General features: G+C 63.7%; 6 protein-coding genes across 6 annotated transcripts; 4 read left to right on the plus strand and 2 right to left on the minus strand.

The window, feature by feature from the left end:
• Nucleotides 1-28: 28 nt before the first annotated feature.
• On the minus strand, nucleotides 29-1,487 carry AMSG_09119 (dTDP-glucose 4,6-dehydratase). Its single transcript, XM_013899390.1, has 3 exons — nucleotides 1,367-1,487; nucleotides 740-1,196; nucleotides 29-478 (listed from the first exon to the last, which is right to left on the minus strand). Exons 1-3 carry the CDS (start codon nucleotides 1,467-1,469, stop codon nucleotides 52-54), a joined length of 987 nt encoding a protein of 328 aa, XP_013754844.1. The 5' UTR covers nucleotides 1,470-1,487; the 3' UTR covers nucleotides 29-51.
• A 1,201-nt stretch (nucleotides 1,488-2,688) lies between these two features.
• Nucleotides 2,689-4,127, plus strand: AMSG_09120 (AGC/PKA protein kinase). The gene has a single exon (XM_013899391.1). It carries the CDS (start codon nucleotides 3,343-3,345, stop codon nucleotides 4,099-4,101), a length of 759 nt encoding a protein of 252 aa, XP_013754845.1. The 5' UTR covers nucleotides 2,689-3,342; the 3' UTR covers nucleotides 4,102-4,127.
• A 127-nt stretch (nucleotides 4,128-4,254) lies between these two features.
• On the plus strand, nucleotides 4,255-5,602 carry AMSG_09121 (uncharacterized protein; the record flags this gene model as incomplete). Its single annotated transcript, XM_013899392.1, has 2 exons — nucleotides 4,255-4,395; nucleotides 4,772-5,602. The coding sequence occupies 2 exons, from the start codon at nucleotides 4,255-4,257 to the stop codon at nucleotides 5,600-5,602; spliced, it is 972 nt and encodes a 323-aa protein (XP_013754846.1).
• Nucleotides 5,603-5,836: 234 nt separating this feature from the next.
• AMSG_09122 (uncharacterized protein) lies at nucleotides 5,837-7,824 on the plus strand (the record flags this gene model as incomplete). Its single annotated transcript, XM_013899393.1, has 2 exons — nucleotides 5,837-5,862; nucleotides 6,186-7,824. 2 exons carry the CDS (start codon nucleotides 5,837-5,839, stop codon nucleotides 7,819-7,821), a joined length of 1,662 nt encoding a protein of 553 aa, XP_013754847.1. The 3' UTR covers nucleotides 7,822-7,824.
• Nucleotides 7,825-7,879: 55 nt separating this feature from the next.
• Nucleotides 7,880-10,729, minus strand: AMSG_12236 (uncharacterized protein; the record flags this gene model as incomplete). Its single annotated transcript, XM_013899460.1, has 2 exons — nucleotides 7,880-9,020; nucleotides 9,318-10,729. 2 exons carry the CDS (start codon nucleotides 10,727-10,729, stop codon nucleotides 7,880-7,882), a joined length of 2,553 nt encoding a protein of 850 aa, XP_013754914.1.
• Nucleotides 10,730-11,281: 552 nt separating this feature from the next.
• AMSG_09125 (DNA ligase) lies at nucleotides 11,282-14,268 on the plus strand (the record flags this gene model as incomplete). Its single annotated transcript, XM_013899394.1, has 2 exons — nucleotides 11,282-13,244; nucleotides 13,283-14,268. 2 exons carry the CDS (start codon nucleotides 11,282-11,284, stop codon nucleotides 14,266-14,268), a joined length of 2,949 nt encoding a protein of 982 aa, XP_013754848.1.
• Nucleotides 14,269-14,330: the final 62 nt, after the last annotated feature.

Below are 14,330 nucleotides of genomic sequence, written 5' to 3' on the forward strand. Positions count from 1 at the left end.
GCGGTGTATGTAGGAGGGGGAGGGGGGGGGGGGGGGGGGCAGAGGCAAGAATCAATAGTTCTTGGTCGGCGGGCGCCACTTGGTGAGGTCGAGGTTGGCAAAGTACTCGATGGTCTTGACAAGGCCCTCCTCGAGCTGAATGGTCGGCTCCCAGCCGCCGAGCTTCTCCTTGGCGAGGGTGATATCCGGGCGGCGCATGACCGGGTCGTCGACAGGCGCGGGCATGTGCACGATCTTGGACTCCGAGTTGGTCAGCCGGATCACAATGTCGGCCAGCTCACGGATGGTAAACTCGTGCGGGTTGCCAGTGTTGACCGGGCCGGTAAAGTCGTCCTCGTTGTTCACCATACGGATCATGGCCTCGATGAGATCGTCCACATACTGGAACGACCGGGTCTGCTGCCCATCGCCGTAGATGGTGATGTCCTCGCCGGCGAGAGCCTGACGGATAAAGTTGGAGACCACGCGACCGTCGTACCTAAATATCGTTCGTTGCAAATGGATGCACATGCGTGAGTGAGGAGGTGGAGGAAGGGAGGGGGGGAAGGGTGCCAGTTGCCAAGAAAGGGTTGGCAGCGCAAGGCGCGCAAGGCGTTGATCAGAGAGAGAAACCGTTAAGTAGTTAAGTATCATCAGGAGATTAGGTTCAGACCTGTAGTAAAACAATCATCACATCAACAGCGCAGCGGGTGCAGCCAGGGGGGGGAGGGGGGGAGGAGGGAAAGAATCGAGTACGTACGGGTGGAGGTTGGGGCCATAGGTGTTGAAGATGCGAACAATGCGGATCTTGGTGCCATGCATGCGGTTGTGGTCAAAGAAGAGGGTCTCAGCGGCACGCTTGCCCTCGTCGTAGCAGGCGCGCGGGCCGGTGCACGAGACGTTGCCGCGATAGTCCTCGGTCTGCGGGTGGACGAGCGGGTCGCCGTAGCACTCCGAGGTGGAGGCCTGCAGGATGGTGGCGCCGTTGTACTTGGCGAGGTCAAGCATGTTGATGGCGCCAAGGATGCAGGTCTTCATGGTCCCGATGGGATCCCACTGATAGTGGCCGGGCGCCGCCGGGCAGGCCAGGTTGTAGATCTGGTCGAGACCCTCGAGCTGGAGCGGCTCGCGGATGTCGTGACGGATAAACTCAAAGTTGTCCTTGTCCATCAGGTGGGCCACGTTCGACTTTTGCCCGGTGAACAGGTTGTCCACGCCTGCAGCAGCCATTGGTTGCAAAACGGGCGGTGGCGGGAGAGAGGGTGGGGAGGGAGGGTGAGTCGGTGACGATAAGTTGAAAATATTCTTGCAAAAGGCGACGGCAGTAATCCACGCCTCGGCCACCCCCCACCCCCTGGTCGCGCTCATGGCGCTGCAGCTTGCGTACAGATAACATCATGCCCCTCGCCGACAAGGCGGGTGCAGAGGTGCGAGCCAAGGAAGCCGGCGCCACCGGTAACAAGAATGCGCTTGAACTGGATGTCCGCCATGGTGGGGTGTGTGGGGTGAGAGCGGTGTGCGAGAAACGGAGGAAAGAGTATGAAAACAGACGCGACAGAGGCAAAACTCGCGAGCACACAAAGGACCAGATGCATCAGCCGTCGGAACGTCACACAACCAAGCCAACCACCGATGGTCGGCACACATCCCATCGGCACACAGCCACACACGATCGGTACCGCGATGAATGAATGGCTGGAACGGGCACCGGTGGCGCGCAACGCGCCACAGAGAAGAGACGCGCTCGTCTAGGCTCTGCCTCTCTACCTTGAGCTCCATCACCCACCCGCATACGCAGCTAGCTGCTCAACGCCCGCCCGGCTGCAGATTGAGATCAAGATCCCCTTCTTCTCGCCAAAGCCACGGTTGTGGTCTGCAAGCCAGTTCCAACTGCAGCAGCAGAACATCAGGCATCGTGTTGCCCCTCGCCCCGCCCTCCTTCCCATCTTCTCCTCCTTGCAGGCACAATCGAACAAAATTGACTATTGTCTGACATGACCAACGATGACGTGAGCGGAGCGGCCGAAAAGGCAGCATTTTGTTCGGTGGAGCCGTTCTTTCCAACCACTCGACATTGGCATTGGCCACCAGCTCGCAGTGGCCACCACAACCTCGCCCAACGCAGCCGGCACGACTCGTCGCCGAGGTACGTAACCAGAACGAGGATTAGCAGCGGGCAGAGTGTGCGCATAGCGGAAAGTCTATGCAACCATAGAGCCCAAGGGTGATACGAGGAGCGTTCACAGAGGATCCTCCGGTGCTTCCCCCCTTCCCCCCCCCCCCCCCTTCCCGGCACCTTCCCGGTTGGTTGGTGGTGGTGCTTGGCTGGCTGCGGTTGGACGGTTTTTTGCCTGTGCCCCTTGATCGATCGGTCACCCGCAGCTCCCCTGGGCGGGGTGGCGAGTGGGGGGAGCAAATGCCAGGGGCTGGCAGCGACATGACCACGCGGTGTAGAGCATGTGCAGAACCGGGAGCGCAGATGGTATGCGCGGGAAGGATGCGGGGAAAGCAAGGCGGAAAGCGTCGTTGTCGGCGTCGCTCAGACAGCAGCGGCTTTGGCAGCGGACGGTTGAGCCGCAAAACGTTGGTGGCGAGAGAGAGGGAGGACGGGTGAAGGATGTCGCGGCAGGAGGGGGGGGGGGGGGAGGCAGATGCGGCGGACACGGCAGCGACTCACGCAGGGAGGGGTCGGTGACTGATTGCGGCAGTAGTAGTTGTGCTACGGCTGTCCCCCGGAACAAAGCCCGGCCAACGAGGGTAGGCACGGCGCATTCCGCGGCGAGAGGCAGTTGCTAGCATGGCAGATGCAACGGTGAAGCTTGTGCTGGGGATGGAGGGGACGGATGAGAAGTTTGAAGTTGTGGTGGGCTCGTACGATGAGCTCTCGAGCGAGGCCAAGAAGCAGTGGCGCGAGCTGTACGGCAAGGCGCTGTCACACCGGATGGTTGTGGGCGGGAACAAAGTGACGCGCGACGACTTTGGGGCGCTCAAGCCCGGGACGCTGGTCATGCTTGAGGCCAAGGAAGAGAAAAAGTCCAAGTCCAAGTCCAAGTCCAAGTCCAAGTCGAAATCCAAGTCCAAGTCCAAGTCCAAGTTGCGCGGGTCGATGGGCTCGCGGGCGTCATCGTCTGTGGAGATTTCCGACATCGACGCAAGGGACATGAAGCTGGCCGACTTTGACATCATCAAGACGGTGGGCACGGGCACGTTTGGGCGCGTCCTGCTTGCCAACTTTTCCAAGAATGGCTCTGTCTACGCCATCAAGTGTCTCCGCAAGGCAGACATTCTGCGGCAGAAGCAGCTGCGGCACGTCAAGTCTGAGACCGAGATCCTTGCGCGGATCTCGCACCCTTTATTGTTAACATGAGGTGGTGCTTCCAGGACCTCCGCAATGTGTACATGGTGCTCGACTATGTCGTCGGCGGTGAGCTCTTTACCTACCTCGGCAACCTCGGACAGTTCACCAAGCGTATGACCGTCTTCTTTGCCGCCGAAATCGTCCTCGTCCTCGAGTACCTGCACTCACTCGGCATTGTCTACCGCGATCTCAAGCCCGAAAACGTGCTCATCGACCGCGATGGCCACATCCGCATCACCGACTTTGGTTTTGCCAAGTACCTCGACGACTCCACCTTTACCGTCTGCGGCACCGTCGACTACCTTGCGCCCGAAATCATTAAGAAGCAGGGCCACGGGTTCGGCGTCGACATTTGGGCCGTCGGCGTCCTCATCTACGAGATGCTCGCCGGCGTCCCGCCCTTTGACGACGACTGCCAGATCGCAGTCTGCACTCGAATCCTCGACGTTGACCTCGACTTTCCACCCGAGTTTGACGATGACACCATCGACATTGTCGAGGGCCTCTGCACCGAGGAGGAGGAGGATCGCCTTGGCTGTGGCCCGCGCGGCTTTGCAGAGATCAAGGAGCATCCGTTCTTTTCCACTGTCGACTGGGACGCCGCTCTCAAGCGCAAGATGATGCCACCCTTTGTCCCGGCCGTCGACGAGGAAGACGACACCTCGTGCTTCCCCGACTACGACGAGGTCGATGTCACAGCCCTCGAAGCCGAGGACTACGATGTTGACCAGGAGCTGTTCAGCGAGTTTTGCAAGCGGGAATGACTGCCGAAAACAACACCTTGTGTCCAGTGGAGGGGGTGGGGGGGTTGGGGTTGGGGTTGGGGAGGGAGGAGGGGGGGGGGGGGGGGGGCGCCAACTCGGTTGGCTGGCTGGCTGCGGGCCGTCAGTCTGACAGCTCTCTCTCGACTCGATTGCATGGCCGACGCTACCGAGGAGGATGCCCAGCCGGGCGGAGCGGGCGAAAGCCTAGTGATAATGACCTTTAACATGCTTGCACCGTGCTACAAGCGGGTGTCGTCAGCGGCTGTGCCTGGCGGGCGTGAGTCTGGGGGCTCGGTACGTGAGGGGTGGAGGGCGTCCGTGCGCGGCCGGGCGCGGCACGGCGTGCGGGTGAGGGCAGCAGCGCACTGGGCGATGGCAGGCGTGGTGACAGGGGGAAGGAGAGAGGAAGGGAGGAAGAGAGTGTGGGCGAGTGGGTGGCTGTATGTGTGGTGTGGTGGGTGGGTTGAGCGGGGACGACTTGGACGGCGCTCGGCGGGTGGGACGGGCAGGGGGCTGGGGCTGGAGGGCAGGCGATGGCGGGCGGTTGAGGGCGAGCGAGACTCACGCTTGTGGGGCACTGTTGGGACGGTACTGTGTGGGGCGTGGTGGGGCCGTGCGATCGATGGGGCGGCGGGGTGGCGACGGGCGGGGCGGCGGTGCGCGGGCGCAGGCGTGGCGGGCGCGGATGGAGGGTCAGCTAGAGTACATCGGCGAGGAGCTGGACGCAGTGGATGAAGCAGCGTACGCGGTCGTCTGTCTGCAGGAGGTGTGGCTGGAGTCGCCCGAGGCGATGGAGATGGTGGAGGGTTTTGCGGCTGAGCGCGGGCTGGTGACGCACGCGTGGAAGCGGCCGCGGAAGAAGAAAGACGGCGTGGCGATCCTGGTTGATGGCCGGCTGGCCATCGACGTCGCCGACGCACTCTGCTTCAAGGATCACGGAAACCGGGTGGTCGGCGCTGTTGCCGTCACCCTCCCGCTGCCCACTCTGGTCACGGTTGTTGTCGCCAATGTCCACCTCACCTACCCGCACCACGCTGGCGATCTGCGAATGCGCGAGGCGCAGGCCAAGGCCTCCCTCGCGTGGCTGGACCAGACGTTTGGCGCAGAGGTGCCTGTTGTCTGGTGCGGCGACTTTAATGGCGAGGCCACGCAGGACGCCGTCGTCTCCACCATTGTTGACGCCGGCTTCCTCTCGGCCTACCACGCCATCCACGGCTCTGGCGAGTCTGCCGGCACCGACCTCGCCCGCCTCGACTTTGTTTCGCATCATACCCACGCCGGCACCGATGTCGGCGTTGACTACATCTGGACCCGCGGTCCGAGCCTCGCCCCGATCTCGGCCGAGCTCCTCCCGACCCATCTGCCGTCCACGGTCTGGCCATCGACCGACGACTGGCCCCACTCGGATCATCGCCCAGTTTTGGCCATCCTCTCCGTGACGGAGACCACACAACCAGCCGCGGCAGCTGCAGTCGCGAGTGCGCCGTCTGCCGTAAAGTAGGGAATGCAGCCTCAAGCCAGCGACCGTCGCTGTCGGACACGGCATCAGGCCGCAGCCAGGACCAGCCGGGCGCAGTGCCAGGACCAGCGAGCTGAGCTATCTGAGGCGAAATCGGCCCGGGTCTTGCCTTGCCAAGTTGCCCGCCAACTCGCTGAGAACGGGTCAGATCGGGTGGGCAAGGCGGGCGGCGGGCAGCGAGGCACAGTCGACTCGCGCGGGGACGGACAGCGCGCGATGGTCAAGCGGGAATTGAAGAACGGGTAGGTGGATGGGAGGAGGAGGGGAGGGGGGGGGGGGGGGGGGGGCAACGGAGCGCACCGGGCACTGGTGCACCCGCATGCCGGTGAGCCTATGCACATGCTGAGAGCAGGGCGAGTGCCTGCGGGAGGTGCTTGCCCATGCCCCTGCCGCCCAGCCGCCGCCTGTGGGACATTCGTCGATGCTACAAAATTACAACCAAATGGCCGGTGGCGCGAGGTGGGGGCACGCGGCAGGGGCAGCGGGCAGCGGCGTGCGGCGGATGGCAGACGGCGGCGGTAGGGCGCAGACTAACGCGGCGCGCGGGATGCGGTGATGGCGGCAGGACGGTGCGGATTCAGACCAAGCGGCAGCGGCTGCTGGCGCGCCCGGCCAAGTGCGCGCAGGACGTCGCAGAGGCGCAGGGTGTGCTGCGACCGGCGCAGGCGCAGGCGCGGAGAAGGGCGACGGGCAAGGCGGCAGGTAGGACTGTGAGCAAGGCCAAGGCTGATGTTCCGGCCGGAGCTGAGGCTGAGGCTGAGGCCTCGACCTCGGCCTCGGCCTCGCAGTCGCAGAGTCGCGGGCGGCGGCTTGGCAGCTCGGCCGAGGCAATCGCCGGGAGCAACGGCTCGCTCAAGGCCGTGTTTAAGGCCACCAAAGCGATGCAGATCTCGTCGGACGATGACTACGATCCGTGGGACGACAGCAATGCATTTGAGTCGGAGAACTCGCCGGCATTGGTGCCGGCGCCTGTCGCGTCGGCGTTCAAGAAGGTCAAGGCCAAGCGCGGAAAGGGCAGCAAGAGCGCCAAGAGTGCCAAGAGTGCCAAGCGCGCCAAGAGCGCCACGAGCGCCAAGGGCGCCAAGACAAAGAGTAGCGAGGTCGTGGACCGCAACACGCGGACTGCTGATGGCCTTCTAGCCAAGGACGCGCGGCTGGAGAGCGTGGCGTGTGCCGCATGCTCAAAGTGCTCGAGGGTCAAGGTTGGGCTTGCTTGCGCAGGATGTGGTGACTACTTTCACCTCGAGTGCCTGGGCGAGGCACGGACGGCGCGGATGGAGACTTCGCTCGACGGCAAGGGCGGCTCGCTGATGAGCTACCACTCGTCGTCGGCCGGGTACGTGGCGGCCAAGGTGCCCGCCATTCCTCAGTGGCTCTGCCTCGGGTGCCGGGCGCCAGTCTTCACGCCCATTGTGGGCATCGACGACGCAGCCGGGCGCACCGCGCAGTTCAACGAGTACGGGCTCGCCATGCTGCCGCCGAGCGCCGGACTTGGGCGCGATGTCGTGGACAAGCTCTACCGGCTTGTCCTCTCTCGGTTCGAGGAGAATATGGAGACGCTGCGGGCGCGCGACATGCTGGACATGCTGCCGACCGGCTTTACCACGTTCAAGATGCGTGCGGCCGGACGGTTTGACCTCATGCTCGACGAGCTGACGGACCCGAGCATCTTCCCGTTGCTCACCACCGAGGCGCCGTGGCTCCCGCTTGTCCGCGAGCTGCTTGGCGACGATGCACAGTGCATCCACACCGGATGCATGCTCTCGATGCCTGGCTCGACGACGCAGCCGTACCATTCAGACGGCGACCACGAGTCGACCAAGCGGCACCGCCCGGTCCACTGCCTCAACGTCTTCATTCCACTCGTCGACCTGACCATGGCGCGCGGGCCAACCGAGTTCATTCCCACCTCGCACCGGCTTGGCTACTACGAGGTCGACGAGCAGCCCATGTGCCTCACGCCGCCGGCCGGCTCGGTCCTCCTCTTTGACTACCGCCTCAAGCACCGCGGACGCGGCAACGAGTCGGCTGACGAGCGCCCGGTCATCTACATCACCTACGCCCGCCCGGCCTTTGCCAAGAAGTCGGTCGCCAACGCAAACTTTTCCTCCGCCCGTTACCACAAGATGCCTGAGCTGCTGAGCACAAGCCGGTGGCGGTCGCGCGCTGACCGCGCCGCCGCCCGCCAGGCCCGATTCTGATCGACGATGGTGGTAAACACAGCTTGTAACTAAACTACCTGCTCCGTCGGGGGACTATTCATTCCACAGGCTCAACTGCACACGCTCCACGCTCTGTCTTCGCCTCGGCCTCGGCCTCGGCATCCAGGACGCCGACCAAGGCCTCGAGCAGAGTGAATGAGGTGTACCAGTGCGAGGCGTAGTCCATGTCGTACCACCAGTTGAGGGCAATCATGAGGCCAGTAGTCGGGTCCGGCTCCTGGGCAACCTGGTGGAACCAGAGCGACGGCAGATAGAGGACGTCACCGGCTTCGAGAGTGACGTGAAGCGGGGCGATGTGCGCAGCGCGCGGAAAGGCAGTGAGGTCGAGCGCGTCCGGGTCGAGCGCGATCCAGGTCGTCGAGGGCACGCCCGGCTCGGGCACCAGGCGCCAGGTGCCATTGACGCCGGTCGACACGTAGCGGGCCGCCGGGTAGTCGGCCTGGTGCAAGAACGGGGCGTCGGTGGGAGGGAGAAGGGTGAAGTGCTTGCGCCCGGCTACAACGAGGTACAGGTTCTCGTAGTGGTCCTTGTGTAGCGAGGTCACCGACCGGGCGCCACCCATCCACACGTTGACGGCATCGGGCGCGCCGCCAGTGCCTGGGAAGAGCGCCGCGCCGACCGGTGGCGCGGCGGCAACGTCTGCGTGCAGCGGCGCAAACTCCGAAGTAAAGTTAGAGTTCTGGTTCTGCAGGTACAGCACCTCGGCGCCGCCGGTAAAGTCGACGTCGATGGGACGGCCGGTGGCGAGGGTGGCGGCGGTGGTGGAACGATCGAGCGGGGCGCAAAGGGCTCCGGTACCGCCCTCGGCCTCAGTGGCACGCAGGGCGGCGAGAAAGGCCGCAAAGGTCATGGTCCGCTCCTCGGGCATGACAAAGGCTGCGCCGCCAAGCACCGCGTCGGCCCGCCCGGTCGGCGTGGCGTCGACCGTCAGTGCCGCATCGCCCAAAGCCGCATCCAGGTACTCGGGCGTCCACTTTGCTAGGCCGTCGCCCCATCCGGCTCCGCCTGCGCCGCGCAGTACACACGGCGTGTGCGTCGCCACGTGCGGCGCGAGCGCACGCGCCGCCGCCGCCGCAGGCTCGGCTGCCGCCGACACGTCGGCCTCGGCCACCGCCCGTGGCAGCCACAGCGCACGCGCCTCGTTGGCATGGGCCACGGCGGCAGCAAGCAGCATTAGTCTGTGTGTGGGTTGGGGGGGGGGGGGGTAAGGGGGGTGAGGGTGGGTGGGGGGGGGGGGGGGGAGGAGGGGAGGGGAAGGGAGGATGCGCTCCATGGCACACACACACACAAGGCGATGCCACCTCCGCAGGCGACGACACTCGGATCCTTCAATTCCACAGTCCGTGACATGGCGCGCAATCTCTCTACCGCGCACACGCATACGCACCGCACTGTGCGTGGCACAGACGGGGGCCAATCACGATCGCCCAAGGAGGGAAACGTCGAGCGGAGTCGGGGCGGGGGGGACAGACAACGCGGGCGCATACACCACGTGGATAGTCTGGCACTCGGCATGGGTGTCCTCGGCGAGGGTAAAGTACCAGCTGCCGGTCGATGCGCCGCCTTTGCCGGCAACAATGCCTTGGACTTGCAGCTTGTCGATGATGACTCGCGGCGGGACGGCAACTGTGAGGGCCGAGGAGGCGGCGATGCCGCGGAGGACGACGGGGAGCGAGACTCGCTTGCTTGCCTGTCGCGCCATCCAGGCCTCGACCCGGGCAAAGAGAGCAAGAATAAGGCGTGCAAACGGGGCCGACGGCGGCAACATGGCAGGATTGTCGGTCGAGGGATTTCCCGAGCCCAGCGCGGTGAGCGCCGAAGACCGCACCAGCGGTAGCATAGAGGAGCCCGGCGAGTTTGCCAGCGAGCCGCACTGCTCGCAAAAGTCAACGACACCAGCGTGAACCATCTGCAGCGCCAGATACTCGGGCGGAAAGAGCGACGGGATCTGGACCCGCATCATCGGCTCGAGTGCGTTGCAAAGCGCCTCATAGCTCTTGGGTAGCGACGCCCGCTGGTGCACCATCATATTCGAGAGCCAGATCTTGGCCCGGTTCATCGCCACCTTGAACGCGTTGGTCGGCGGCGGCGCAGCGTCGGTCGCCTCGCCTACAGTCACCAGCTCACTGAGCACCTGCGTCAGCTCGCGCCACCCGCCGTTGCCGTCGCGGAGCCAGTCGACTGCGTCGGGCGCAAACGAGTCGAGCGAGGCCGAGAGTACCGCTGCCACCACATCAGCCGTCAGGCGGCTTGGTAGCGGAATCTGCTTCCGCGGCGACGCCCGTGTCGCCCGCGTCTTGGACTCGGCCTGCCGCGACCGCAGATACGCCGCAGACTGCGAGCTGCGCCGCGCCGCCGTCGCCGGCGGCACCGCGCCAACCGTCACCCGCGCCCCGAGCGAGCTCAGCGCCGTCGTCACCGCTGTACCGCCCGGCACAAGCTCCGGGGCCGGCGAGAAGAGCCCGATGCCCGGCGAGCCCGCATCGGCAAAGACCGTCGATGCAACAAGGGCGCACATGGCGAGGCTTGCCGCTGCGGCGCTGCCCGGCGGTGCGTCGAGCGGCACCCCACCGACGCCGACGTAAGCCACGGCGTGCCCGCGTGCCGTGCGCTGGCTCGGATTCAGGCGCAGAGCCGCCGGGCAGCACGGGCACTGCACCTGCATCGCCGCAGGCTGTCCGCGCATCAGCACCACGCCCAGCTCGCGTCCGGACTTTGCCGCCAGCAGCCAGGCGATGACCGCCGCCGCCACCTCGGGCGACTGCGGCTCTGTTGCGAGGTCGAAGACCAGCACGTTCTTGGGCGGTCGCGGTCCAGCAAGCTTCTGCCGCAGCTGCGCGAGGCCGTCGACCACTGGGCCGCTGTAGGGAGCGCTCTGGGTGGCCATGTAAGAGGTGTGGCCGGTGGAAGTTTCCACCAATGTCCACCATTGCCAACGGCGCAAGTCAGCGGCCTTGTCGGTTGACAGCAAAGGCGGGTCCTTTGCCGTGACGAATGTCAATTTTTTTGTGTGGTATAAATATTTTCGCGATAGTGCGGGCAATGTGATTCTTTGTATAAACATATATATTTCGTACGATTATTATATATATATTTTTACTATTGTACAAGAACATTGTATATTATTGTTTGTTATCTATATTTTCATATAAAAATCCCAACACATTAAAGTTTTAGCTTTTACTGTACTCTTGCCTGGCCTCCTCCACACACAGCCTCATTCATGCCCCTGTACCTACAAAACTGCCTGCTATATGTAGCTCGTGTTGTACGCTCTCGGAACGTGTTTTCTAATCTGCTCTAGCCTCGGTATATCGCGTACCATCGATCGAAACACATCCCTGTCCGAGCCGCTAACTTGGCGGCTGCCGGCCGCAAGACCTCATTGCCGCGCTCAAAGCCCGACAGGAGCTATACCTCACGCCAGCGAGCCGTCTACATGGCGAGCATCCTCCCCACTACCACGTCGTCTGTGGCGGTGGGCGCGAGCGGAGGAGACGACGGCGAGACGTTCGCCAGCAAGGTCCTCTTCTGCAACGCATGCCTCGTGTTCCACAAGCTCTCGCAGACGCGCAAGACCAAAGCGAAGCGGCAGCAGCTGCAGGCGCTCTTCGAACGGTGGGGCGACACGCGGTACTTTGACATTCTGCGATTGATGCTGCCGCAGATGGACAAAGAGCGGGCGACGTACGGTATGAAGGAGGCGAACCTCGGCAAGCTCTATGTCGAGCTGCTCGGCGTCGACGCCTCGTCGGCGGCGGCGCAGTCGCTCATCCACTGGCGGATCCCAACCGGGCTTGGTGCTGGCGCGGACGCAGGCGACTTTGCCGAGGTTGCCGAGCGAGTCCTTCGCTCACGGTGCCATGACAAACCTACGCTCTCGATCAAGCAGGTCAACGATGCCCTCGACGCCCTCGCCCGCGCCGTCGAGCGCTCGGCGCGCCTGGAGATTCTGCGCAGCCTACAACGGCAAACGACAGCAGTCGAGCAAAAGTGGATCATCCGCATCATTCTCAAAGACATGAAGATGCATGTCTCCGAGACTACCGTCCTCAAGTACTTTCACCCCGACGCGCTCGAGGCTTACAACGTTTGCTCGTCGCTCAAGCAAGTCGCGCTCGAGTTTGCCGACCGCAACGTCCGCCCCGTGGCAAGCAGCGCAGCGGCAATCACGCTCTTCAAACCGATCAAGCCCATGCTTGCTGTCCGGTGCAACACCGTTGAAAAGGCGCTCGAGGAGATGGGCTCGGCGCCCTGGGTGATCGAGACCAAGTACGACGGCGAGCGGCTGCAGGTTCACTACTCAAAAGACCGCATTGCGCTCTTCTCGCGGTCGGGCAAAGACTACACCCGCGAGTACTTGGCATCGGTTCAGCCGCTGCTCGAGAAAGCCATCCCGTCGTCGGTTCACACGCTCATTCTCGACGGCGAGCTCGTGGTGTGGAACGAGACCAAGCAAAACTACTCGGTATTTGGCAATCTCAAGACCATCGCCCGTCGAGACCTCGAGAAGAAAATCGAGAATGATCGTGCAAACGGGTGCGTCGACCCGGAGCAGCTCGCTGCGCTCGATGCCATGAGGTCGTCGCGCCACTCGCGCGGGCCGAGCGGCAATCTGCAGGCCGACCCGGGCGACAAGCAGTCTGTCTTTTACGTCGTCTTTGACCTGTTGCTGTTCAACGGAGTCTCGACCGTCAACCTGCCGCTCTCGCAGCGCATCGAGATTCTCGAGCGCGACGTCGGGCTCGTCGCGGATCCCAAGCGCATTGAGATCGCGCCGCAAACCATTGGCAAGTCCGGCGATGATATCTACGATGCGCTCGAGGAGGCTATGGCCAACCAGGAAGAAGGCATCATGGTCAAGTCTCTCAACTCGGTGTGGAAGGCTGGCGACCGTTCGCACGGCTGGCTCAAGATCAAGCCCGAGTACGGCGACCGGACTGCCGATGACCTCGACGTCCTCATTGTCGGCGGCTACTACGGCACAGGCCACCGCTCGGGCCTCATCGCCAAGTTCATGCTCGGAGTCATTGTCCCGCCTGCGGTGCCCGGGGGCAAGCCCTCGGTCTTTTACTCGTTCACCAAGGTCGGGACAGGGTACTCGGTCGACACGCTGCGCAATCTCGACGCCGCACTCGGTGATCGCTGGATTCCGTACTCGACCGACTCGCCGCCGCCGCACCTCATTCTCGCCGACGGCTTCAAGGAAAAGCCCGACGTGTGGATCCCGCCCGAAAAGTCGCTCATCATGGTTGTCGTCACGCCGCAAATCATCAAGACCGAAAAGTTCAAGGCCGGCTACACCATCCGCTTTCCACGCTGTCGAGCCTTTCGCCACGACAAGCCCTGGAGCTCGGGCCTCTCACTCCCAGAACTGCAGCAGCAGTTCCATGTCAACGCCGGTCGACCTCTCGGTGATCGCGCTCTGAGAAAGCGGAAGGCACCCGGATCGGCGCCCGGCTCGCGCGCGGCCGCAAGCTCGACCCGCCATTCGCCGCGGAAGCGCAAGAAAAAGAAGACAATCTTGAGCAAAGGAAGCGGTCGTGGTCGCACGCGCACCGTCCTCGCTGCCTATGCTGGTATCAATGTGGCGGGGTGACCAAGGTCGGCTCGCTCTTCAACGGACTTGCGCTGTGTGTCATCGGCGGCGATCGCAACGCAGGTGTGACCAAGGCCGAGCTCGAGAAGGCTCTCGTCGAGCACGGAGCAAGCATCTCGCAGAACCCGGCCGTTGACGGCTCTATGTTTGCTGTAGTCGCCCGCGGTCTTGTTCTCAAGGTTCGCAACATCATCACCGCACATCCGACCTCGCTCGATGTCATCCACTACTCCTGGATCACCGACTGCGTAGCGGCCGGCAAGCGGCTCCCGCTCGAGCCGCGTTACATGATCCACACCACGCCGACAACGGCCGAACACTTTGCCAAACGCTCCGACATTTACGGCGACTCGTACGCCGACGACGCTACCACCGACTCGCTTCGTCTTGCCTTTGCGCAAATCACCAAGCAGTGCGGGCGGCTTGTCGAGCCGAGTGAGGCTCGCATCGCGCCGGCCGCGCTGCGCAGCCTTGAGGACCGCTACGGCCTCCACACACGTTGGTCGACCTTCCGCGCCGCCGTCGTCTACCTTGACATCAACGCGTCGCCAATTGACCCGGCATCTCGGCTAGCCGTCACTCCGCTCGACCTCCTCGACGTCGTCATCCGCCACCACGGCGGTACCGTTGCACCCGCGCTTGACAACACGGTCACCCACGTTGTTGTCTCCCGCCAGGCACCCGACCGCATCCCGGCCATCCGCAACCAGCTCCGTCAGCTCCGGCCCATGTACCTCGTCGACGATGACTGGATCACCGCCTGCGTTGAGGCCGGTACCCACCTCGACGAAACACCGTACAAAGTTGTCGGGCTTGGCTCCCGATGACCTGTCGCCGAGTCAGCGGCCCAAATTGCAGTAACACCGGCGCCCAACCCCTCTCTCCCCAC

This window comes from Thecamonas trahens (genome assembly GCF_000142905.1).
Source record: "Thecamonas trahens ATCC 50062 unplaced genomic scaffold supercont1.45, whole genome shotgun sequence".
NCBI lineage: Eukaryota > Apusomonadida > Apusomonadidae > Thecamonas > Thecamonas trahens.